General features: G+C 39.0%; 2 protein-coding genes and 2 long non-coding RNA genes across 4 annotated transcripts; 2 read left to right on the forward strand and 2 right to left on the reverse strand.

Annotated features, from left to right (window-relative positions):
* Positions 1 to 4,509: 4,509 nt before the first annotated feature.
* On the reverse strand, positions 4,510 to 5,691 carry LOC144090103 (dynein regulatory complex subunit 4-like; the record flags this gene model as incomplete). Its single annotated transcript, XM_077621421.1, has 1 exon — positions 4,510 to 5,691. A coding segment is annotated over one exon (1,182 nt), but the record flags the coding sequence as incomplete, so codon positions are not given.
* Positions 5,692 to 5,788: 97 nt separating this feature from the next.
* LOC144089418 (uncharacterized) lies at positions 5,789 to 7,600 on the forward strand. The gene is made up of 2 exons (XR_013305071.1): positions 5,789 to 5,976; positions 7,331 to 7,600. It is a non-coding gene; the product is annotated as an uncharacterized LOC144089418 (long non-coding RNA).
* A 2,425-nt stretch (positions 7,601 to 10,025) lies between these two features.
* Positions 10,026 to 14,993, reverse strand: tmx1 (thioredoxin-related transmembrane protein 1). The gene is made up of 8 exons (XM_077621633.1): positions 14,630 to 14,993; positions 13,803 to 13,918; positions 13,684 to 13,729; positions 13,037 to 13,165; positions 12,911 to 12,956; positions 12,331 to 12,432; positions 12,192 to 12,258; positions 10,026 to 11,776 (listed from the first exon to the last, which is right to left on the reverse strand). Exons 1-8 carry the CDS (start codon positions 14,794 to 14,796, stop codon positions 11,526 to 11,528), a joined length of 924 nt encoding a protein of 307 aa, XP_077477759.1. The 5' UTR covers positions 14,797 to 14,993; the 3' UTR covers positions 10,026 to 11,525.
* Positions 14,994 to 15,016: 23 nt separating this feature from the next.
* On the forward strand, positions 15,017 to 20,160 carry LOC144090258 (uncharacterized). Its single transcript, XR_013305319.1, has 3 exons — positions 15,017 to 15,102; positions 15,527 to 15,602; positions 20,036 to 20,160. It is a non-coding gene; the product is annotated as an uncharacterized LOC144090258 (long non-coding RNA).
* Positions 20,161 to 20,627: the final 467 nt, after the last annotated feature.

The following is a 20,627-nucleotide window of genomic DNA, read 5'->3' on the forward strand; positions in this document are numbered from 1 at the left end:
TCAAGGAATGTTTTTACTGCAGTTAAGGGGGGATGGAGTTTTAACATGAGGGTGGGGGACATGCATAAAATAGCAGAGTGCAATGATGCCTGAATTTACACTCTCAGGTGACACGTTTGCACTACAAAGTCAACAATGCAACATACCCAAAGGTTCTTTTATGTTCCTTTTACTGCATTGTAAAGCAACCGCCGCCTTACGATAAAAACAAATATATATTTCCGCCGCAAATGTTTGCTCCTTTCAAAATGTTTATTCTTCTGATTTTTAATTATCTCATTTTATTTTGAGGGAAATGTGTCCATTTTGGGGGGAAAATGTGAACTTAACTATGTAACATATACCATGAAATGGATTAATTGGGTATTTTTTCTGGTTAACTACAGCCTAAAAACACTAAATAATTATGAAAAAATGCAATTTATAAAAATACGGTAATTATAGTTGACTTACTAAGTAATAATGATATTGCATTAACTCAGTCAACCTGAAGATAATTATGAAAGAGTCTATGAAAGGAAAAATATTAGCCCATCATCACCACCCAATCAAATTTTTAATATTTAAAATTGCTTTTAACCTCTAGTACTCAATTGAACTTCTATTTTAAATCATTAAAAGACTCAAAGTCAATCAAAATAATTTGATGAGCCACTCATTTCTCTACCCGATAATGTCTCCTGAAGCCAGGGCATGAAATTAGCATGTTCCCTTAAAAGCCACGTCAATAGTGGCCATGCATAATTTAGCAGCTACAACCATTTGGAGTTCTTCAAAATGTTTTCACACAACAGACGGTGTCATTTTCCCTAGCTCATTGCACATCAGGAGCTAATGACAAAAGCTGCTGACTGCCTTTAAATGGCTCTTGAAATGGGCTCAGTCGGCGGCTTGGTTTTGGGGGTGCCGTGGGATACACTGCGGGAGGGCACTGCAGCAGCAGAGCCCCGCCCGCATGCGTTCAAATCTTTCATTCATTTTCTGGACCGCTTATCCTCACAAGGGTTGCGGGGGGTGCTGGAGCCCATCCCAGTTGACTACGGGCACCCTGAATCGGTACGCAGCCAATCGCAGGGCACAAGGAAACCAATCATACCTAGGGGCAATTTAGTGTTCAACCAGTGTATCATGCATGTTTATGGGATGTGGGAGGAAACTGGAGTACCCGGAGAAAACCCATGCAAGCCCGGGGAGAACATGCAAACTCCACACATTCAGGACCCACCTGGGATCGAACCCTCAACCCCAGAACTGTGAGGCTGGTGCGCTAACCAATCTTCTGCCGGGCCACCTATTGTTTTTATTCTTCATTTTAAATTTTGTCATATTTTTTAAAGCATTTTATGAATTTTCATTTGGTGAAGAATAATCCAACAGATTTTTATATAATTATAACTGAAATCTGGAGTCCATAGTGTGAACATGACATTTTGTAGGCCATAAAATATTAAAATTGTGACCCTTCATGACCAAAAAATGTGATCTCTGGAGTCAAAACGTTTTGAGACACTTCACCATTCAGTAGAATGAGAATATGTCTCAAAACCTTTTGACCACAAGTGCATGTGGATGCCAGGTCTTTATGGAGTTTTTCTAATAACCAAAAACAGTCCTCGGTTTCTTCTGTCATCCATCCATCCGTAGAAAAGTAGGAGAAATGTCATGAGGAACAATAACAAACGATAGTGACATCCTTGAGCGCGGAAAGCTGGAGTCAGGACAAAACAGTATCAAATGTACATAAACATTTTACAGTGAGGCATGATAGAGAGAAGACTGCAAAGAGGAAAAGAGGAGCAAATATTTGGCTTTAGCGGAGAGATGTTTGGGTTTCATCTTGTCCAAAGTCCAAAAACCCTGGGAAAAAAAACAATGCCAGTCGATACCCTCGCAGGTGTGCGCTGACCTCAAATTCTCACATGCGCTTCCGTTTTGTTGACCAGGAAAGTGACGCCAGATGGCCCAATTGTTGGTTATGTGTGCCATTGAAATACACAAAGAGCATGAAAATCCATTTTAAAAATAAAAATGTATTTACAGTAACCCCTCGAATATCGCGGATAACGGTTCACTTCAAGGACGTGGGCAGTATTTTAAGTATTTACATTTTTATATTTGTAGATTATATTTTTAGTTTTATATTTTTGTACATTTTCCATCACTAATTGCAGGTCATTGTCGTAAAAATGTCTGGTGTTTCGAACATTTGGTTGCATTTTGAAACTGATTTTGGGGTCAAACTTTACGTACCACAAAAAAAAATACAGTATAAAGTCTTCGATTTCTGTGTAAAGTGAATTAAAAAAAACTTTTTCTACATGAACTGATAAATACTTTTTGAAAATAGATTAGTCAGCTATCAAAATATTGGCTTATACCAGTACAGTATCTTAAAATGCCACATTTTTAAATTTTAGGCCATTTAGAAATGACAAGGTGCGAGTATTCCACGCACAAAAACTTCATTTAAAGCCACCTAACATACTTTGCGTCGTGATTGGCTCCCAGCCTGAATTGCCTCGAAATGAAATGGCAACATCGGAATAAAGAGCTACTCAGAATAGGAACAGTTACCTCAGTGAGGAACAGGAAGAAGGACTGTTTAGCTAAGGCCTAAAAATCCAGGTTTGGGATTGGTCCGTGGTGACAGATATTGGATCGGCCTAGTTCGGCTCCATGAGCTTTTCCACGGTGGAACATCTGGTTGCGTTTAGGCGGGCCTGCTGTTCATTCTGCGCAACATTACAAGGCGCGGTCTGTTGTGATGTGTCACCGAGGTAAAGAATGTGGATGTCCACTCGTGAGATTGCAGAAATGGAAGCGTCAAAGAACACGTTTACACGGCAACCATCTTAAACAAGTGTCGTTTTGCTCTTGCTTCAATTCCACATTTAAACCAGAATGCAAATTTTCGGACTTCTGATCGGATCCGTTTTGCCGATTCCGATCCCAAACCGATCCGATACCCATATTTTTACAGCAGTAAAAACAGTGCAATGTCACCAGTATAAATGACAAATCCATTTTTTGTATTAAAGTAAGCCCTGTTGGTTCCTCTTAAATAAAATATTAAACGATGCTAAAGCGGCCCGGTGGATGAGTGGTTTGTGCGTCGGCCTCACAGTGGGGGACCTGGGTTCAAATCCAGGTCGGTCCACCTGTGTGGAGTTTGCATGTTTTCCCCGGGCCTGCGTGGGTTTTCTCCGGGTACTCTGGTTTCCTTCCACATTCCAAAGACATGCATGGTAGGCTGATTGGACACTCTAAATTGCCCCTAGGTATGAGTGTGAGTGTGAATGGTTGTTTGTCTCCTTGTGCCCTGCGATTGGCTGGCCACCAATTCAGGGGTCACACATTCTTAACAGCATATATGGTGAATCAATGTAAGACGATACATGTTGTTGGAAAAAAAGTACTGATTCCCAACATCTTGGCGTATTTTTGTTTTCTAATTGCCATCGACTGCACTGTGTTCCAATCAGTTTTATCACCGCGACCATGCCAGCCACTCTGACAGTCATCAGGAAGTAGATTACTTGGGAGCATTGTGACCCACGTATTATCAGGACTAATGTGTTTTCAGGAGAAAGGTTGTAAAGCTAATCTTGTGAGCAAGTCAGTTAAGGGGTTTACCAATCTCCGGATTTGGTGCCAGACTGGCTGAGGAAAAAAATTGAAAAAGTAACAGTACACCACGATTAAGCGACTTTGCATATCACTATCTGATCCCTCCAAATGGATGGAGTCAATGATCACTGCCAGATCTTCCTGTTAAAACATTGTTGTTAAAGGTAGGCAATGAGTAAACTAGTACATTAAATTTAAAAGAAAAACAAATCAACTTCCCTGAAGTAACTTGGAAATGCCCAATAATCAGCAGAAAGCGAGCAACACATAGAAATTCAAAGAAATGTCAAAGCAATGATCTGAAAGTACCCTAAAACGACGAGGGAGTGACAAAAAATACAAACAATTGGTAGTTCGTGAATTGAATTGAATGCTTTTACTGTCATTATACAAGACTAATGAGATTTAAAGTGTTTAAAGTGCACAAATAACAACAGACAAAAAATAATCGATAAATAAAGAGGTTATGAATAAATAAGTAGTCATCATATTAAGTAGTCACAACATAAATAAGTAGAGAAGTGCACAACTAACAAACAGACAAATAAATAATCAATGAATGAGAATAAATAAATAATCAACAAAGATGAGTAGTAATTAGTCACAACATAAATAAGTAGGGAAGTGCACAACTAAGAAACTGATAAATAAATAATCAATAAATAATAACAATAAATAAATCAATACGTAGTCAACATACTTAATAAATAAGTAGAGGTCAACATAGATAAGCACATAGTTAAGTGGTCACATAGTCACATAAGTAAGTAGGTACAAAAAGTGATACTATCTGTATTGGTCAAGAGATCTCGACCAGTATCCTAAACCTGATCCCCCCAGGTCCCCAGTTCCAGTTCCAGTTCCAGTTTCCCGCGGCCAGGGTTACTCGCTGAGGCTCTTCTCCAGCTTCTCCAGAGTTTCCGAGGCCACTTGCAGCTTGAGCTTGAGCTGGCTCGTCTGCAGTCCGAGGCGGTTCTGGGCCTCCAGGAGTCCCGCCGCCTGCTTCTTGAGCAGAGCTTGGTGCTCCAACTCCTTCTTCTCCAGGTTGCGCACCAGGACGCTGTGGTCGATGGACAAATCTTCCAGCTCCTCATCCAGGGCCCCCAGGCGAGCGTCGCTGGCCTCGCGCTGCGCCCTGTCCTGGTTGTGTTTCTCCAGCTGGCAGTGGAGCTCCTGCAGGTTCATCTTGTCCAGCTGGAGGCTCTTCCGCGGGCACGACGGCTGCTTCTGGATGGACGACAGCTGCCGCACCACCCCCTGGCACATGAGCGTGGTGAGCTGCTTCTCCAGGAGCGAGATCTCCTCCATGTGGGCTTGGTAGAACTCCCAGCTCCGCTTCAAGGCCAGGCGGAAGGCTCCGTCGTGCTCCTTTTTTAGCGTCTCCAGGCGGATTTGCATCTGGGTGTCCAGGATGTTGATCTCGGCCTCCAGCTTCATCTCCGAGGCCTCGATCATGGGCAGGATCTTGGCGTTGTGCTTGGCCTCCAGCTCCACCGTCCTCCAGTCGTGCGGGACGATGATGTCCACCATCTCGGAGGCCTGCTCAAACTTCAGCTGCGCGATGTGGTTCTGGCTGTACAGCTCCTTCTCGCTCAGGTCCACCTGCAGCCGGCGGATCTCGTTCAGGGCCCCTTGCTCCATCTCGAAACGCTTGTTGTCGTTGACGGTGGAGAAGCTGGTCTTCTCCAGCTTCAGTTGCGACACGTTGCTGTGGCACTCCGACTCCAAGTGCCGGACTTTTTGCTGGTACTGGGCCACCTTCATGCGGTGGCGCATCTTGGCCTCGTCGCGCGCGATGCCGCCCTCGCGTAGCTTATCTTTCACGTCTTGCAGCTTCTGTTTGGAGATCTCCCAGAAGGCCTTGACCTGGTCCCTCATGAGTTGGAAGTTCTTCTTCTCCTCCAGGATGCGTCGCAGCTCTTCCGTAATCTTGGCCACGCGTTCCGCCAGCTGTTGCTCCGTCAGCTCGCTCAGCGGCGTGTTTTCGTCCACTTCGGGCGCCTTGACTTTGCCCTTCCCCTTCCCCTTGCCCTTTCCCTTCCCTTTGCCAGGCATTTTTGCAAACACTCACGTCCTGGATGTGTTTTGAGAACAAAATCTTCCACGGTTTCTATTCCAGAAGGTCTGACGCTCATTTTCAAAAGGGTGCTACGACCAGCTCTCGAAACACAGTGATGTCACCTTTGTGAATGAGGTGTTCTTTGAAGAGAGGGGCCGGCTTGGATGACGTAAAAATCCTCATCAAACATCACTGATGACATCTTTAACAGGGGACTAACTCTAAGGTTTTTTGATCTTTCTTTGACTCACTCCTCAGGGTCAACTAAGGTGCATGTGAACTCATTTCAGGTAGGGTGACCCTCACACTTTTTTGCTCCAAGGTCTACTTTTCAACGATCTACTTTGTTGTTAGGGTTGGAATTCAGGGGGGGCAAAGTGGTCCTGGAGGGGCGCTGCGGGTGGGTGCAGCTTTTAGTTCCACAGACACTTTAACCCAAGGGTGTCAGACTGGGTTGGTTCGCGGGCCGCGTTAACGTCAACTCGATTTCATGTGGGCCTGACCATTTTAGATTTAATATTTAGATTTTTTTTTTAAATAAATGTGTTAAAAGAACTGGATCAAAAGTCCTGAATATTCCGTTTTTTAATAGATCTAAAACAATGTTTATTTGAGCTTTTTTTTCTTAGTAAGGGAAAATCATTTATTTAATCATTTGTTTTTCATTGCAAAAGGAAACCAAATTTTTCTTTATGTTCCATATTGAAGTGGAAAACAGAAAATATTTTTATATATTATTAGATTTTACAAAATTATTTTTGAACTAAAAACACAGAAAAAAATAGATTAAAAATGCAATTATTGATTTAAAAGGGGGAAAATCAGGAAATATAATGTACATCTATATCTATCATTTCAATTTGAACCTAAAACAGAAAGTCACCACTCATGATTTATTTTCCCGGGCCACACAATATGATGCGGCGGGCCAGATTTGGCCCCCGGGCCGCCACTTTGACACCTGTGCTTTAACCAAACGGGGGTTGTGCTGAAACAAGAAGCACCTGACTGGAATCCAATGATTGCACTTCTGACATACCAGATTTGTGGAAAGGTATCATACATGATTTACTGTGGGGGTCTTCAAACATTTTTAATCCAAGATTTGCTTTTCAAGGAGTTTCAAGGGTGAAAATCCAATCTGGATTCACGCTAAAGTTTACTGCGGACATGCCAAATTCATAAGAGCCTAGCCAAGGAAATGGACAGAGGGGAGGAATCAAAATGTTATTGATCGACCAATAGTTCCTTGGCGATCTACCGGTAGATCACCGGTAGTCAAAGGTAGCCGATGAATTAAATAAGGGCCCTACAAAAGGTTAACATATCATTTTGGTCTAATAGAAAAGAATAGACTCAATACTGAAAACAAGAACTTGGACATTTCACCGGATTGTGAACTCTGAGCTCTGTTTTGAATTTTGAAAAAAAAATCCGCCAGGTAAACAAGTTTATGTTGTAACTTAAAACTTGTACTCTGGGACGTTTGGACAAGGATTAAGTGTCTCCAAGGCTCTTGTCAGTTTCCACCAAACAACAGATTAGCACATTCCACAGAATCACTGATACATCTGAGAAAAATTATGGTTTTTAAGGCTTGTGTTTTTCACATGTTGATGTAAGTGGGGTTTTTTTCCCCTGAAGGATAGGAGCTTTTCCTTCTTGGAGATCCCAAGATGGAGGTTTGACGCAGTCACCACAAGTGGATCCACCCTCTTCCTCCTCTGGGAAGGAACTACAGGCCATAGAATTCCAGACATAATCAAGCAAACCTCAAACACTGTTATTTCATCCAACCAAAAGATTGCAACTAGACCGTTTTGTGTTCTTGCTAACTGAAGAACGAATAATGGGGGTATTTGCAATCTGAAATGGAAAAGATGATAAATTTCGAGGTAATGAATTCAAAAGGAATTTGGCATTAGCCCTATTTGACTTAAATTTGCCGGGTGAAGAGTAATGACATTTTGGGACAAAAGTGGAGTGGTCACACTAACAAGTATGGTGATGCTTTGATTGTGTCTGCTTAGGCATAAATAAACACATGAATACGTATATTTTTTAATAAATAAAAATAAAGAGGATATTTGCCTTTTCTAATTTTCAAAAAAAAATGGGGCAAAAGTAGTGTGGTCACACTAACAAATGGGGTGGGGCTTCAAATTTGTCTGCTTAGGCAGAAATAAATATATTTTCAATAAATAAAAGTAAAGAGAATATTTGGCTTTTTTAATTAATTTTGAAAAATGTGGGTGAAAAGTAGAGTGGTCACATGAACAAATGGGGCGACGCTTTGAATTTGTCTGCTTAGGCATGAATCAATACATAAATATATTTTTAATAAATAAAAATGAAGAGGATATTTGCCTTTTCTAATTTTCAAAAAAATTGGGGCAAAATTAGTGTGGTCACACGAACAAATGGGGCGATGCTTTGAATTTGTCTGCTTATGCAGAAATAAATATATTTTCAATAAATAAAAGTAAAGAGAATATTTGGCTTTTTTATTACTTTTAAAAATGTGGGGGAAAAGTAGAGTGGTCACATGAACAAATGGGGTGGTGCTTTGAATTTGTCTGCTTAGGCCGAAATAAATAGTTTTTCTAAAAATAAAGAGGATATTTGCCTTTTTTTAAATTACTTTTAAAAAATTGGGGGCAAAAGAAGACTAGTCACGCAAACATGTTTTGAATTTGTCAGCATAGGCAAAATTTTATATATTTTTAATGACTAAAAATAGAGGATATTTGACTTTTTTGAAAAATCATACATATTTGGAGAATTTTTAGTATCCATCAAACACCAAAATAGTTTGTCAATCCATTAAATCATCAACTAGTTGTCCATTAGTCGATTTATTGTGTCACCCCAAATTGGCAGAGATAATTAAAGACTTCTAAAGCTATAACTTGTCATTCTTTAATTTTTGCACAATACAGTCGTTCTGGCGTCTGAGACATCTGCGTTACATATGCCACTTGGTTAACATGACTTTTGAGGGAAGGAAAACCGTGTGTGAAGTTTACGACCAAATACATGAACGAGAACATACATTTGAAAATTGGGGTCTTGTATCGGAAGAGACATGAATCATTTCTCGACATGTTTTCAATAGAGAACGTTTGATGGCAAGAGAATGCGTCTTGTGCTCAGCTGAAGCCGAGCCAAAACAGCCTCAAGAGCCGTGAAGACAGACTAAAATTTAATCTGTCATTTTGCGCGGACGCGCCACCATTTTGGCTCTCATGCTTTGTTGGCATGCGAGAATAAAAGCAGCCAAGTGTGACCATGGTTGTGCTGGCGCACACGTTGGGGCCTGCCCTCCATTCAGCGGGATGAACCCAAGCTTACATTTGGGAATGTGTCGGCATGTCGAGCGTGAAATCCAAACAATGCAACTTGGTTCCATTTAAATGCCTCCCTGGGGAGAAAAAAAAAGCTGTTCTACAACTGAGGCTATAGTGGGAAGATTTTAAAAGTGGGGCTGACTGTCTGACCTCAGTTTGAAAGTCAAACTCAGCGTGGAATATGTACAAATGATTATCAGGGCAGACCAGGACGGACACAAACGATTGTTGATAGTCGACAACACGCTGATGCTTTTTGCGATAGTTGACTGTTCAGTGCGTGAATCTCACCTTTTACTGTTTATATTGCAAAAATCAGAAAAGATTTACTGTTTTTCCTTTTTAAATTATATAAGCATTCAGATGTTTAAAGGATGAGTTTGCATTTTCTTTCTTGGAAAAACTATATTTTTGAAGTTGCTACATTAAAAAGTCAAATGTTCAAAGTGAATGCTTTTGTCCTTTTTGTTATTTTTAAATTGCATTAAAATAAAAATGCAAAGCAACCTTAGGGCAAAAAAATCCAATTTTATTTTATATTTTTAAGTAAAAAACATGAACTCATTGGTAGCCATTAAGTGATTTTCGCTATTATCATTATTTATTTGAATTGAAAAAAGAATTTGGTTTATTGCTTCATTTTTGTTTTCATATTTGTTATAAAAAACTGAATGTTTACTTTTCCCTTTTTCAGAATTCATACACACAAATAAGAGAATGTTTAAGATACATACATCATGCCTAATGAAGTGCACGATTGGTCAATATCATTTCTGTCATTTGAATTAATAATAATCATAAAAACCTTTATAAATGTCATGACAACAATTATTGATGGAAAAACACCGTCGCATTGACAGGGGGAAAAAATGTCATCACTACAGTGACACCTACTGGTTAGAAATGTAATGTAGCTCAATATACTAGTAATCAGCATTCAGACTATATTTGAAACTACCAACTTCCTTTAAAAAAATATGACCAAAACAGTCTTGGTTTGAAAGATAATTAAGATTTATTTGAAGAAAATATCCAGACAAACAAGCGGTAAATGCTACAGTTTTTAAATAGTGGTGTGTCCAATGAATTAAAAAAACCACCACCAAGATTAAAAAAGTTAAGCGTAAAACAAGACATTGAAAATGTCAAACAATTCTATAAACACGCACTCTGCTCCTACAATTTGGTTATGACAAAGGATCAAATTTGTCTTAAACCAAAAACATCGATTAATGACATATTTTTTATTAGCCTGGTGGGCCATCAGGTTTTTTGGGGGGCTAGGCTAAAATAGCGCTAGACAGGATTGCAAGCACGATGGCATCATCGTATGGCCCAAACTGTCCCAGCTTTGCCATTGCATTGAATTTGAAATAAAATTGTATTTCCTACCTGCGTTTTTTTTTGTCTCTACCTTCAAGTTTGATTAAGAAATGTCTTGGGATAACACATAATAATAATAAAAAAACACAAGGTGCTGGGGCATTAATAAGCTTCTCTACCACTTTGCTAATTTTCTGGGGGAAACCCTTCTTTCTGACAACAAATTGTATTTCCCTTTTTTTGCTGTGACACAAAAAATACAGTCCAAGAATGTGGGTTAAACTGGTAAAATGTTAGAGGTTCCAGTGTAAAAAAAGAAAAAAAAACAGTGACAAGATCTGAATGTTTACAGTAGAATGGATTGCAAATCTGGAGTGACATTGGCTGTGATTCTAATCCTACTTTGCGTGTAAACAGTTTTGTACCCTTCAGTACAGTAATGCAGTTATTTGAATTAACTGCAATTGAAACAACTAGACGGTCTTCCGCAAGGGAGAAGAAAGTAGTATAATGAACCTTTATATAGTGGTTGCCAGTAAATGTGTGAGTAAATGAGTTTTGTGCCGTGAGATTTTAGAAAAATGCATAAATGACTGTTTTTGGTGATTAAAAAAAATAGCCTAGCAAGGACAGCACTGTTGAGATCATGTTCGCCACAATATTAACATTAAGTTTATTACATGGCTCAAAATGTCATGTCCACGTATATGGACAGCAGTTTTAATGCAGGCGGCATTTTGATATCTGATTTTTTTTCTTGCACCATCAATGGCGGTCAATGAGTTTAACGCGTACCTTATAAAGGGTTAAGGGATAAGTTCGCATAATCAAAACTAAAAATGGATGCTTGTGTGCGTAAATGTTTTGGGAAAAGATGGTGGCTTGGAAAGTGACTGGACGTGGACAAGCCTCATTGTTGCCAGGTTGAAAAATGCTGCATTTGTGTGCCTAAATATGCCAACGCCGGGACATGATTTATGAACATTAAAAGCTTTAAAAAAAAGAAAAATAAAGAAAGGATGCATAGTTGAAAAAGGAACACTCCACAAACCTTCTGATGCTCAAATTTAGTTCCCCCGTTGACCCGCCATGGCGCCCAAAGAGGAGGCCCTTCTCGCGTTGACCCCTCCCACCCGACGAGAGATGACGTGACAGCCCGCGCCGTGGCTTTAAGTGTCTTCCTCTTCGTCGTCGTCATCTTCTTTGCATCCGGGCACCGCCCTCTTCCTCACCGTCTGTCCTTTGGCCTCCGGCCGGCCCTCGAGGGAGGCCCCGCGTGGCCGCCGTTGCGTCCTCCACGCCCCGTCCCCATCCCCGTCCTCCTCGTCCTCTTCGTCATCTTCCTCCTCGCCATCGGCCTCGTCCTCTTCTTCGTCTTGCCGCTGTTGGAGGAGCCAGGCCTCCGCCGCCGATTGTTTTGCTGTACGTCACGTTATAGGACACAATGTTAGCTTTAAAAATATGACCGAATGCATATCCTTATTTTTTCGGCTGCCATTCTCATCTACACGGACTTTAAAAACATACCGTATTTCCCGGACTATAAGTCGCACTTTTTAAATATAGTTTGTCTAAGCCTGCGTTTAATACTCAAGTGCATTTTATATGTTTTATTTTCTCTCTGAACAACAAAAGCCTGTTATGTTGTTGTTTTAAGCTACAATTATCTGAAAAACTGTTAGTTTAACAGATGCCTATTTACCCTGTGGTACTACATTTTACTATTCTTACAATAAGGTATGTTTGTTTTTGATTTCTGATTTTTAAAAGAAAGGTTCCCTTGCCAAAAATGCGACTTATACTCACTCCAGTGTAAAAATACGGTAATAACTTACTCTGGTAGTAGTCCGGTGAGGACAACCGCCGCGACGGGAAGACAAAGTCAGCGATGAACACCAGCAGCTGAAAGAACAAAGCCGATTAGTGGAGCTGTGTTTTTGCAAACGATGGAGGAAAAGTTTGGATTTGGCTCACCAGTCCGAGCGCGAGGCCAGAGAAAAGCGTGACCAAGCCGAAGATGACGTACGAGCCCCACACGGGAAGGCCCATTTTCTCCGTCATGTAGTTATGGCAACGCTGGGGGTAAAAAAAAGCACATGTTTTTGAGGCAGGGTTTTGCCAAATTTGATATAAATGAATCAAAATACACAAACAACCCCTTTTGCTTTGGAAAATGATGATAGTCAAAGTCCAACTTTTGTCAGCTCCTATTTTTTGGGGTTCCAAAGCACATACAAAATTGGACACCCGTAGTCACACAACCGTAAATAACATAATTTATATATTAATCGACTTGTTGACTTAGCGCATAAAATGATGGTTTGTGGCAGCTCCAGTCTAAAATTGAACAAATGATGATGGACCCAAAAGTAAGAGGATCCCATCTATACATAAAAAAGGCACCAAAAGGAAGTCAAAGGTCAGACCGGTAACAAAAAACCACTAGAAAGACTGATCTGCCGCTCCACGTAATGCAACACGAAGCTGTTGCATTTTCCCATTGTCTTACTACACTGCTTTTCAGAGTACTTTCAATAGATCTAAACAAACTTACTCTTATGAACATAGAGAGTTTGAAGAGAGCCGACATGGAGTTCATTCTGCAAAAGATGACGTCACATCATGAAGAGGAGGCTAGTTTAGAAATGCCGACACTTCAAAACACACGCTTTGGACTCACATGAAAGATGAGGGTGCGAACCATGAGGAGACCGGCTCCACCGTACCCCACTTTTTCTCGCTCACGAAGCTGAGGAACTCATCCTTTGTGCGGGCGCCTTGGTACTTGCGGAACACGCCGTCTTTGCAACTGCGTCACAAGAAAAGGGAAACAGGCTACGTTTTCATTCAGAATTCAGTGTGGCACGTATTGGCTTCTATTGGGGGTGCTAATTGTCCAATCCATTTTGACAGGGAGAGATGGCAGTGAAATATGAGGGGGTAGGGGGGGGATCAATTTTACAAGAGTGTAATTCTGTTTGTATTCATTGCAAATATTTTTTAAACATTCATTATCTCTGCAAATAGATGGTAATAGGTGAGGTTAGGCATTTGACTTCATGTCTGTCTGTCAAATTTGTAGTCTTTAACGTGAAACCCAAGAGGTGGCTAAATTTTAGGGTAGTAAGGTCAAAGGTCACAGAGGTCAGAAAGATGGTCATGCTTTGAATTTGGCTGTTTAGGCAATCTGCTCTCTGAGAATGCTACTCTAGTTCATAAATATTAATTTATCTTTTATTCCACTTAGCTCTCTTCATGTGTGTCTGTATTGAAATGTATATCAATGCAACAAAACTGTAAAAAGACAGGATTTCGGAGAGAACTTACTGGTAAATGGTCGGCAGCGAAGTAATGACGAATCTCCCGCTGAGACCTTTCAAGTGAGAAGGACAGGATGTCAAGAAGCACAATGTTTTTTTATTTATTTTTTGTGTTGGGCTCTCTACCTGGTTGCTCTGTCACGTCCACCTTTGCGATGCTGACCTCCATGTCATCCCCCCATTCTGCAAACTCTTTCCAGACTGATTGTAGCTGCTGGCAGGCTGGACACCAGGGTGCGTAGCTGAAGGAATGTGGCAATAAAGCGCAATATTTTATGATATACTTGTTCAGTATTATTTGATGGCAATAGACGTCCAATCCATTTACATTGTAAGGCAGTTCAAATGAATTGGATGTCTATCGTCGTCAGTGGCAAGTGACTATTTTCAGGAAGCTTTATAAAGACGTGGAATGGACATATATTTGTCATATAATTATCGACCATAAATTTGAGGGTAATAATAAATATAATAGAGTAATCAATTCGACATTTTTTATTAATCTTTTTTTATTAAAGCAATTTATAAAAATTAAAATGTATTGTTTTTTAATTTATTAAAATGTATAAAAAAAGAAACTAGGTTTAAAATGGAAAATGAATACATGGAAAAATATTTAGTATTTACTCATTGCCTGCTGTTGACGACAGACTTCCAATTAATCTAATAAATTACAGACGCGGGAATCTGACACATAACACTATTCCATAACATTGAATCCTAACACATTTACTGCTAGTTAGTACACGTGAAGACCGGAGTAGTGGCGAAGATAACATCGCGCAGTAAGACAACCACATAAACAACTTCATTACATTATTTCATAACGTTACTTTAGGAGTGGTGAGATTAATTTGAAAAATAAATTGTGCCTTGATATGACAAAGTTAGACAAAAAAACGCCCTTCCCGTTTCCCTTGCATGCGGCTAGCTAGCTAAGCTAATGTACTGACAATTCAATCATCCACTCTCCGGTCAGGATGTCCTCCCAGTTGCTGTCAGTGACAATCCGGAGGCCGTCCTGCTTGGCTCCGGTACCCGGTAAGGACACGAGGCACACGGTAAAAAGGAGATACCATATCAGCGAAGTCTCTAGATGACACGGACTCGAGGGAGACATGCTAGCGCTTTTGCCCGCTAGATGGCTAACTAAAATGGGCTACCGTAATGATGCGTTTGCAGACAAAATACTTTTCTTAGTGTTCTGGTTACGCTTGGGTTCGTTAACTCAAAAAAGACCACGAAAACCTTCTAACATATAAGACGTAACGTTAATAGGCTTTATTTCGCCATTAGTGGCGGTTGTGCCACGTTAGTCATACATGTGTCGCTTGTTTTCAGTTTACCAGCGACAAGTTGTCAAAGCGGACATTACGACGGATAAAGTACGATGTTCAAAGGGCCGTAGCAAAATCGCACGTGACAGGTTTGTTTTTGTTTCATATTGAAAAGTTTTAGTCCGCATTATCTTTCAATTGCTTTAATTTTGGGAAGTTATACCTCTTTATTCTCGTTTCTCCGGTACAACTTGAACGCATCATTGCTATTATTTACATTTCAAAACTATACAGTAGTTCCTCATTTAAACTTAACTGTAACTTCAAAAATAATTTTAGTTACACACATAATACATATACAGTATATTATTTACATTTTATCTAATTAATTTCTTATTACATTTCGTCTACTGAACAGTGACAACGTTTTACCAGCAGGTGGCGACATTGTTCTCGTGACGTGAAATATCTATTAGAGTTCATTTCTTTAATTTGCTGTATTACTGAAGGAGAAGATAAGTTTTGTGGTTGAAATTAATTTCCTCATCCATCATCTGTACCGCCTACCCTCAGGATTGTCGTGAGGGTGCTGGAGCCTATCCCATCTGATTATGGGCACCACGAACTGTTTTCCAGCCCAGAGAAATAGGTAAACATTTTCCTTGTACTTTTGACTTTGCAGGTCTAAAGTTCCTCTGACTTTTCAACTTTCTTCTGCTCCATCCTGTCATGAACTCATACATTATTTATTAAGCTCCATCTGTATCCGTTTCCCTTAGGTGACCCTTATTTATAATCCATTTTAACATATTCACTGACAGCAATAAACAGTCTGACGGTTGTTGGTGTGTTTCCTTAGTTTTAGTGTTGAAAGTTGTAATATGTCAAAATTATTGCATGGTCAATATAAAAATAGTTCATTTTTAGAAGAATCTTTCACACAGGTGTCCAACTTGCAACTCGGGGGGCCCAATTCGGCACACTAGATCATTTTGTGTGGCCGGTCAACTTTGACTTTGTTTTTCAGGCTAAAATAGAAAAATAATTAAATTCCTGCTGTCTTCAATAGTGAATCAAGGGCCACTAACTCTATCTGTATCTTTCCATCTCTAATAGTGTAGTATAAATAAAATAAAATTTAAAAATAAATATAAAAAATAAATAATATAATATAAAATATAAAAAAAAAATATATATATAAAATATATAATATAATATAAAATATACCAAAAATATACAACATAATATAAAATATAAAAAAATAAAATAAAAAAGTATAAATCGTACATATATATTTTTTATAAAATAGAAAAATAAAAAGTCTGGATCCCTGCCAATGTCTATTTGCTTTTAAATTGCATCCTCAAGCTAAAAATTGAAGATGACATTCAACTAATGATATTCATGTTGTGATTATCCCAAGGTGTGTTTTTACATTATGTATTACCAAGCAAAAAAAAACATAAAACATTGCCTCTGATGGAACGTGAGTGACTGGAATTCAATTGTGTCGAGCTGGTTTGCATTTGACACAATTTTTACACCGGAAATGTCAGCAACTCGAAGACCGAGCATGCCAATTTTCAGACAAGCGCACGGTGTGTGGGCGGCCAAAGTAGCGAGAGGGAAACATGTGAGCGGGCAAAGGCCTTAGTGCATGTGCCGAGTCGCTCTCCATGTCTCGTGCATCGCAGCCTCCGCAGGGATTTTGCGCTGCAATTAATAGGCTAATGGGCTTTTTTAATGATCCAAAATGACTTGATGATTTTGCACTGCTGCTGAAAAAGGACTCACGTGATGACACACTTGGGGAATGCAGAGAAACAAAAAGCAGCAGGAAAAAAGGCATTCATTTAAAAGAATCTTAAGATGAGAGTAGTATAACATGCATAACAAACAAATAATGTGATTTATTAGTCGACTGATCGCAAAAAATAACTGGTGATTAATAATCGACTATCCAAAAATTCACTCAGTGTCCATAATTTTATTAGCCTTCCGTATATCTAGCAAAAATTAGCTATGACACCAATAAATAATATAACTAGAATATGGCTGGCTGAACTTTCCCTGGCTAACAACTTTTCTTTGGTATTATTAGGCTTCTTTTCCCCAAGGAGGGACGACAATGTAAAAGAATCTTTCATTGTCCTCCATTTCTCCACACCTGTTCTGTTTTCACGAGGCCCCACAAAAGGAGTGCTTCCCTGCAGCCTACAGTAATAAGAGCTGACTCCATTAGGCGGGAGGGGGTCCTCCTGGGGGGGTCGAGGGAGAAACAAAATGAACACGTTGGCTTTCTTGGAGACATTTGGCTGCTGTGTTGTTGTAAGGTAGCAATATTAAAGTTATTTTTATGGAAATTTGCCCGTGACAGCCCAATTTTTCTGGTCTTATGCCAAATCAATCTACCCATGAAGACTAAATAATGATTATTAAAATAGGGAACAAAAATATATACATCTTTTGCGGCCTTATTTGACATAAAAGTGTGGAATGACACTGACCACCACATATTTTGCCTTGAGGACTATATAACAAGATATTATTTAAAAAAAATAGGTATAAATTGATTGATGAATTTATTAATTAAAAATAAAATAATTCAAAAAAATATGGTCCGCACATATTTTGCCTTGGGCAATAGATAATATAAATAATTCATTAAAAATACAATCATTGAAGAAGAAGAATTTATCAATTTTGGTTGGCGTATCTTTTACAGTGGAGATTTTTCTTCTGGGTGAACTGCCTTTATAATCTCTTAAAGCCTAGCAAACTTCAAACTAATGTTAATTTTAGTTTTTACCAACATGTTGAAGAAACCAAGTCCGTTTTTTAGGGAATCCCTGATCCGACTCAGATTATTTCAATCAACCCTTCCATAATTTTAATTTGACACCCTACCTATAAAAAAAGTCTACACACCCTCTTCCTCTGTCCAGATCGCGTAAATACAGTATGCCACCTAGTTATAAGTGCCGTATCAATAATCTTTCCAAGGTACATACACCATTTGTAGAAAAAAGGAAGATAGGTTAGATAGGGATGCGATTGGGCAGACTGAGTGTCCAAGCACTCAGAGTAAAGTGAACAGGCTGATTCTGTTCACATGTAGACCACTTACACCACCGTCTCATTAGAGGACTTTAGGGCATGACTGAAAGGGGCTATATGTATAGTCTTTTACCAAAATTCGATATGGCCCTCTCTCGCCATCCCCCAAGCCTCCGTGAGCATTCACTGAAGGACAAAGGTTGACTTGGTAACCACTGATTGCTTTACTTATTGACTAACCCCCCACCCTCAAACTGAAGCAGTGGCAACACCCGTGGGAGTGATAAAAGAGCCCTGGTAAAAGAACCCTAGATTCTCGGTGTCCAGAATCAGCAGAGATGTTGTATTGAAGTGAAATTTGTTAAATGGAGAACAACAGGCTACCTGGTAATGTAACAATTAAATATTTTTGGGATAACTATAGCATAAAAAACAGGGTTTTTGTGGTCGGAGAAAAAAAAACATAAGTCGCAGGCCTGGCCAAACTTTGAAAAAATTGCAATTTATACTCCAGAAAATACGGTTATTCTCTTTATAAAAAATGAAATCTTTGTATTGGTTTTCAGTTTTCCACCATTGATTTTTAATCAGTTGACATTTTTCAAATAAACAAACACTTAACTACTTGCAAATATTCTTATTTATTTTTCATCTTTTCTATTTATTCTGATTGTTCAATATGAAAAAAAATGGAAAACACCTGTTAGTATTCTCTTTTGTAAATGGATATTATATATGTATATTTTTTTACTTTTAAATATAAAAACACATTTCTATCATTCTCAAGCAATTATTATATCATTTTGCAAACATTTAAAAATATCCCCCCTTTGAAAGTCTGAAAATGTCTGACCTGTCTATCTTTTGTGTAGAAATAGGCAGTATAGTCCATCTATAGATACATCATGTTCTGAGGCGAGTGTGTGCATAAACACTACAGCGCTGTTAAATGCTAGCTCCCACGCTTCCGACACCAGCGTTTCAGTGACTCACTTCAGATTTGGTGCCTTCTCCAACATTTCCCATTGTGAGCAATTTACATAAAACAGTAATGCTGTCTTGCATGCTAGAAAAAGATGCAACGTACGTGAACATGATTTAAAACAAATAAAAAATGACGTCTTCCCAATTTCAATTCATTTTACATCTATCACTCTCAGTGCCAGGCATCAGGTTAAATATGTAATTGCATGAAAACAACAACAATATAACTTTAGAGTGTTAGTGGGCAGCCATAAGTGTATTTGTTTTTATTTCTTATAAATGCATTATTGATAAATTTTATTGGATGGACAAGTGGTTAGCATGTTGGTCGCACAGTTGTGAGATCGAGGTTTCAGTCCCCGTTGTGTTCGAGCCTTCCTGTGTGGAGTTTGCATGTTCTTGCGTGGGTTTTCTTCGGGTACTCCGGTTTCCTCCCACATCCCCAAAATATGTATGTAGGCTGGGTGAACCTTCTAAATTGCCCCTAGGTATGAGTGTGAGTGTGTATGGTTGTCAATCTCCTCGTGCCCTGTGATTGGCTGGCCACCAATTCAGGGTGTCTCTCGCCTTAGCTGGGATAGGCTCCAGCGACCCATGTGAGGATAAACATTTTTAAATGGAAAAAAGTATGTATACAGTATATAAAATGATTGGCACCTCACATTTTTTTGATAAATGCAAATACATGTATGTAGAAGCCATGTGTTTTTTCTTAATTACCACAACATAGTCACTTGGCGACTTATTTTGCTGTGCCAGTGTCACGTCTTCAGTTTCAAGCAATCATTTAGCATTTTTTAGCAAGTACTACCAACTCAACTGCATCCACAGTTTCCAGATGGCTCGACATTTTAAGCACGTCACACATCCTCTTCTTATTACGTAACAACACAGTGTTAAAACTGTACTGTATTTTGCGTAGTTTGGGTTGACGCAGTAGCTGAACATAAAAGGGCACCCAGATTTGTTTACAAGGCTTTTTGTCAATTAGTATTTGTTTCTTTTTCATCATTTTAAACATTTGTTTATACATTTGTGCAGTGCCACTGAGGGAAACACGAACGAGGCCAGATGATGAAGTCTCCCAAGTAATTAGAAGCCCCACTGATGGCTCCAGATGTTGACCAAGATCCTCCAACAGCTGCTGTTCAGTTCTTTGGTGCCGGTATGCTTGTTGTTCTTCATCTTTAACTCTTTTTTTCTGTTTTAACGCTTAAAATACCTTATTTTTTCGTGATTCAAATGAGTTTCAAATCAGTTCATTTCACAATTTTAAAGAGAAAAGAAGAGAATAACACTAAATTTAAAAACGCTCACATTAGCCACAAAAGTAAACTTGAATTCACAAAATCCACAAATCCTTGAAAGAAAAAAAGCATACACAAAAAAATTCCACACGTGCAATTAGAAAAAGATAAAATACATAAAAACATTCATTCTAAAAATACAAAGGTTTGGTCAAAACAGAAATATTTCAGAGAAATCATCACAATATTAAAAGAAATTATAAAAATATTACACAACTCAAGTATATGAAATAATTCAGATATATTTATTTAAAAAATACACAAATATAAGATGACAATTCTAAAACAAAACTTCAAAAAAAATGATGATAAATAGGAAAAGGTGG

Source organism: Stigmatopora argus, chromosome 15, assembly GCF_051989625.1.
Source record: "Stigmatopora argus isolate UIUO_Sarg chromosome 15, RoL_Sarg_1.0, whole genome shotgun sequence".
NCBI classification, from domain to species: Eukaryota; Metazoa; Chordata; class Actinopteri; order Syngnathiformes; family Syngnathidae; genus Stigmatopora; species Stigmatopora argus.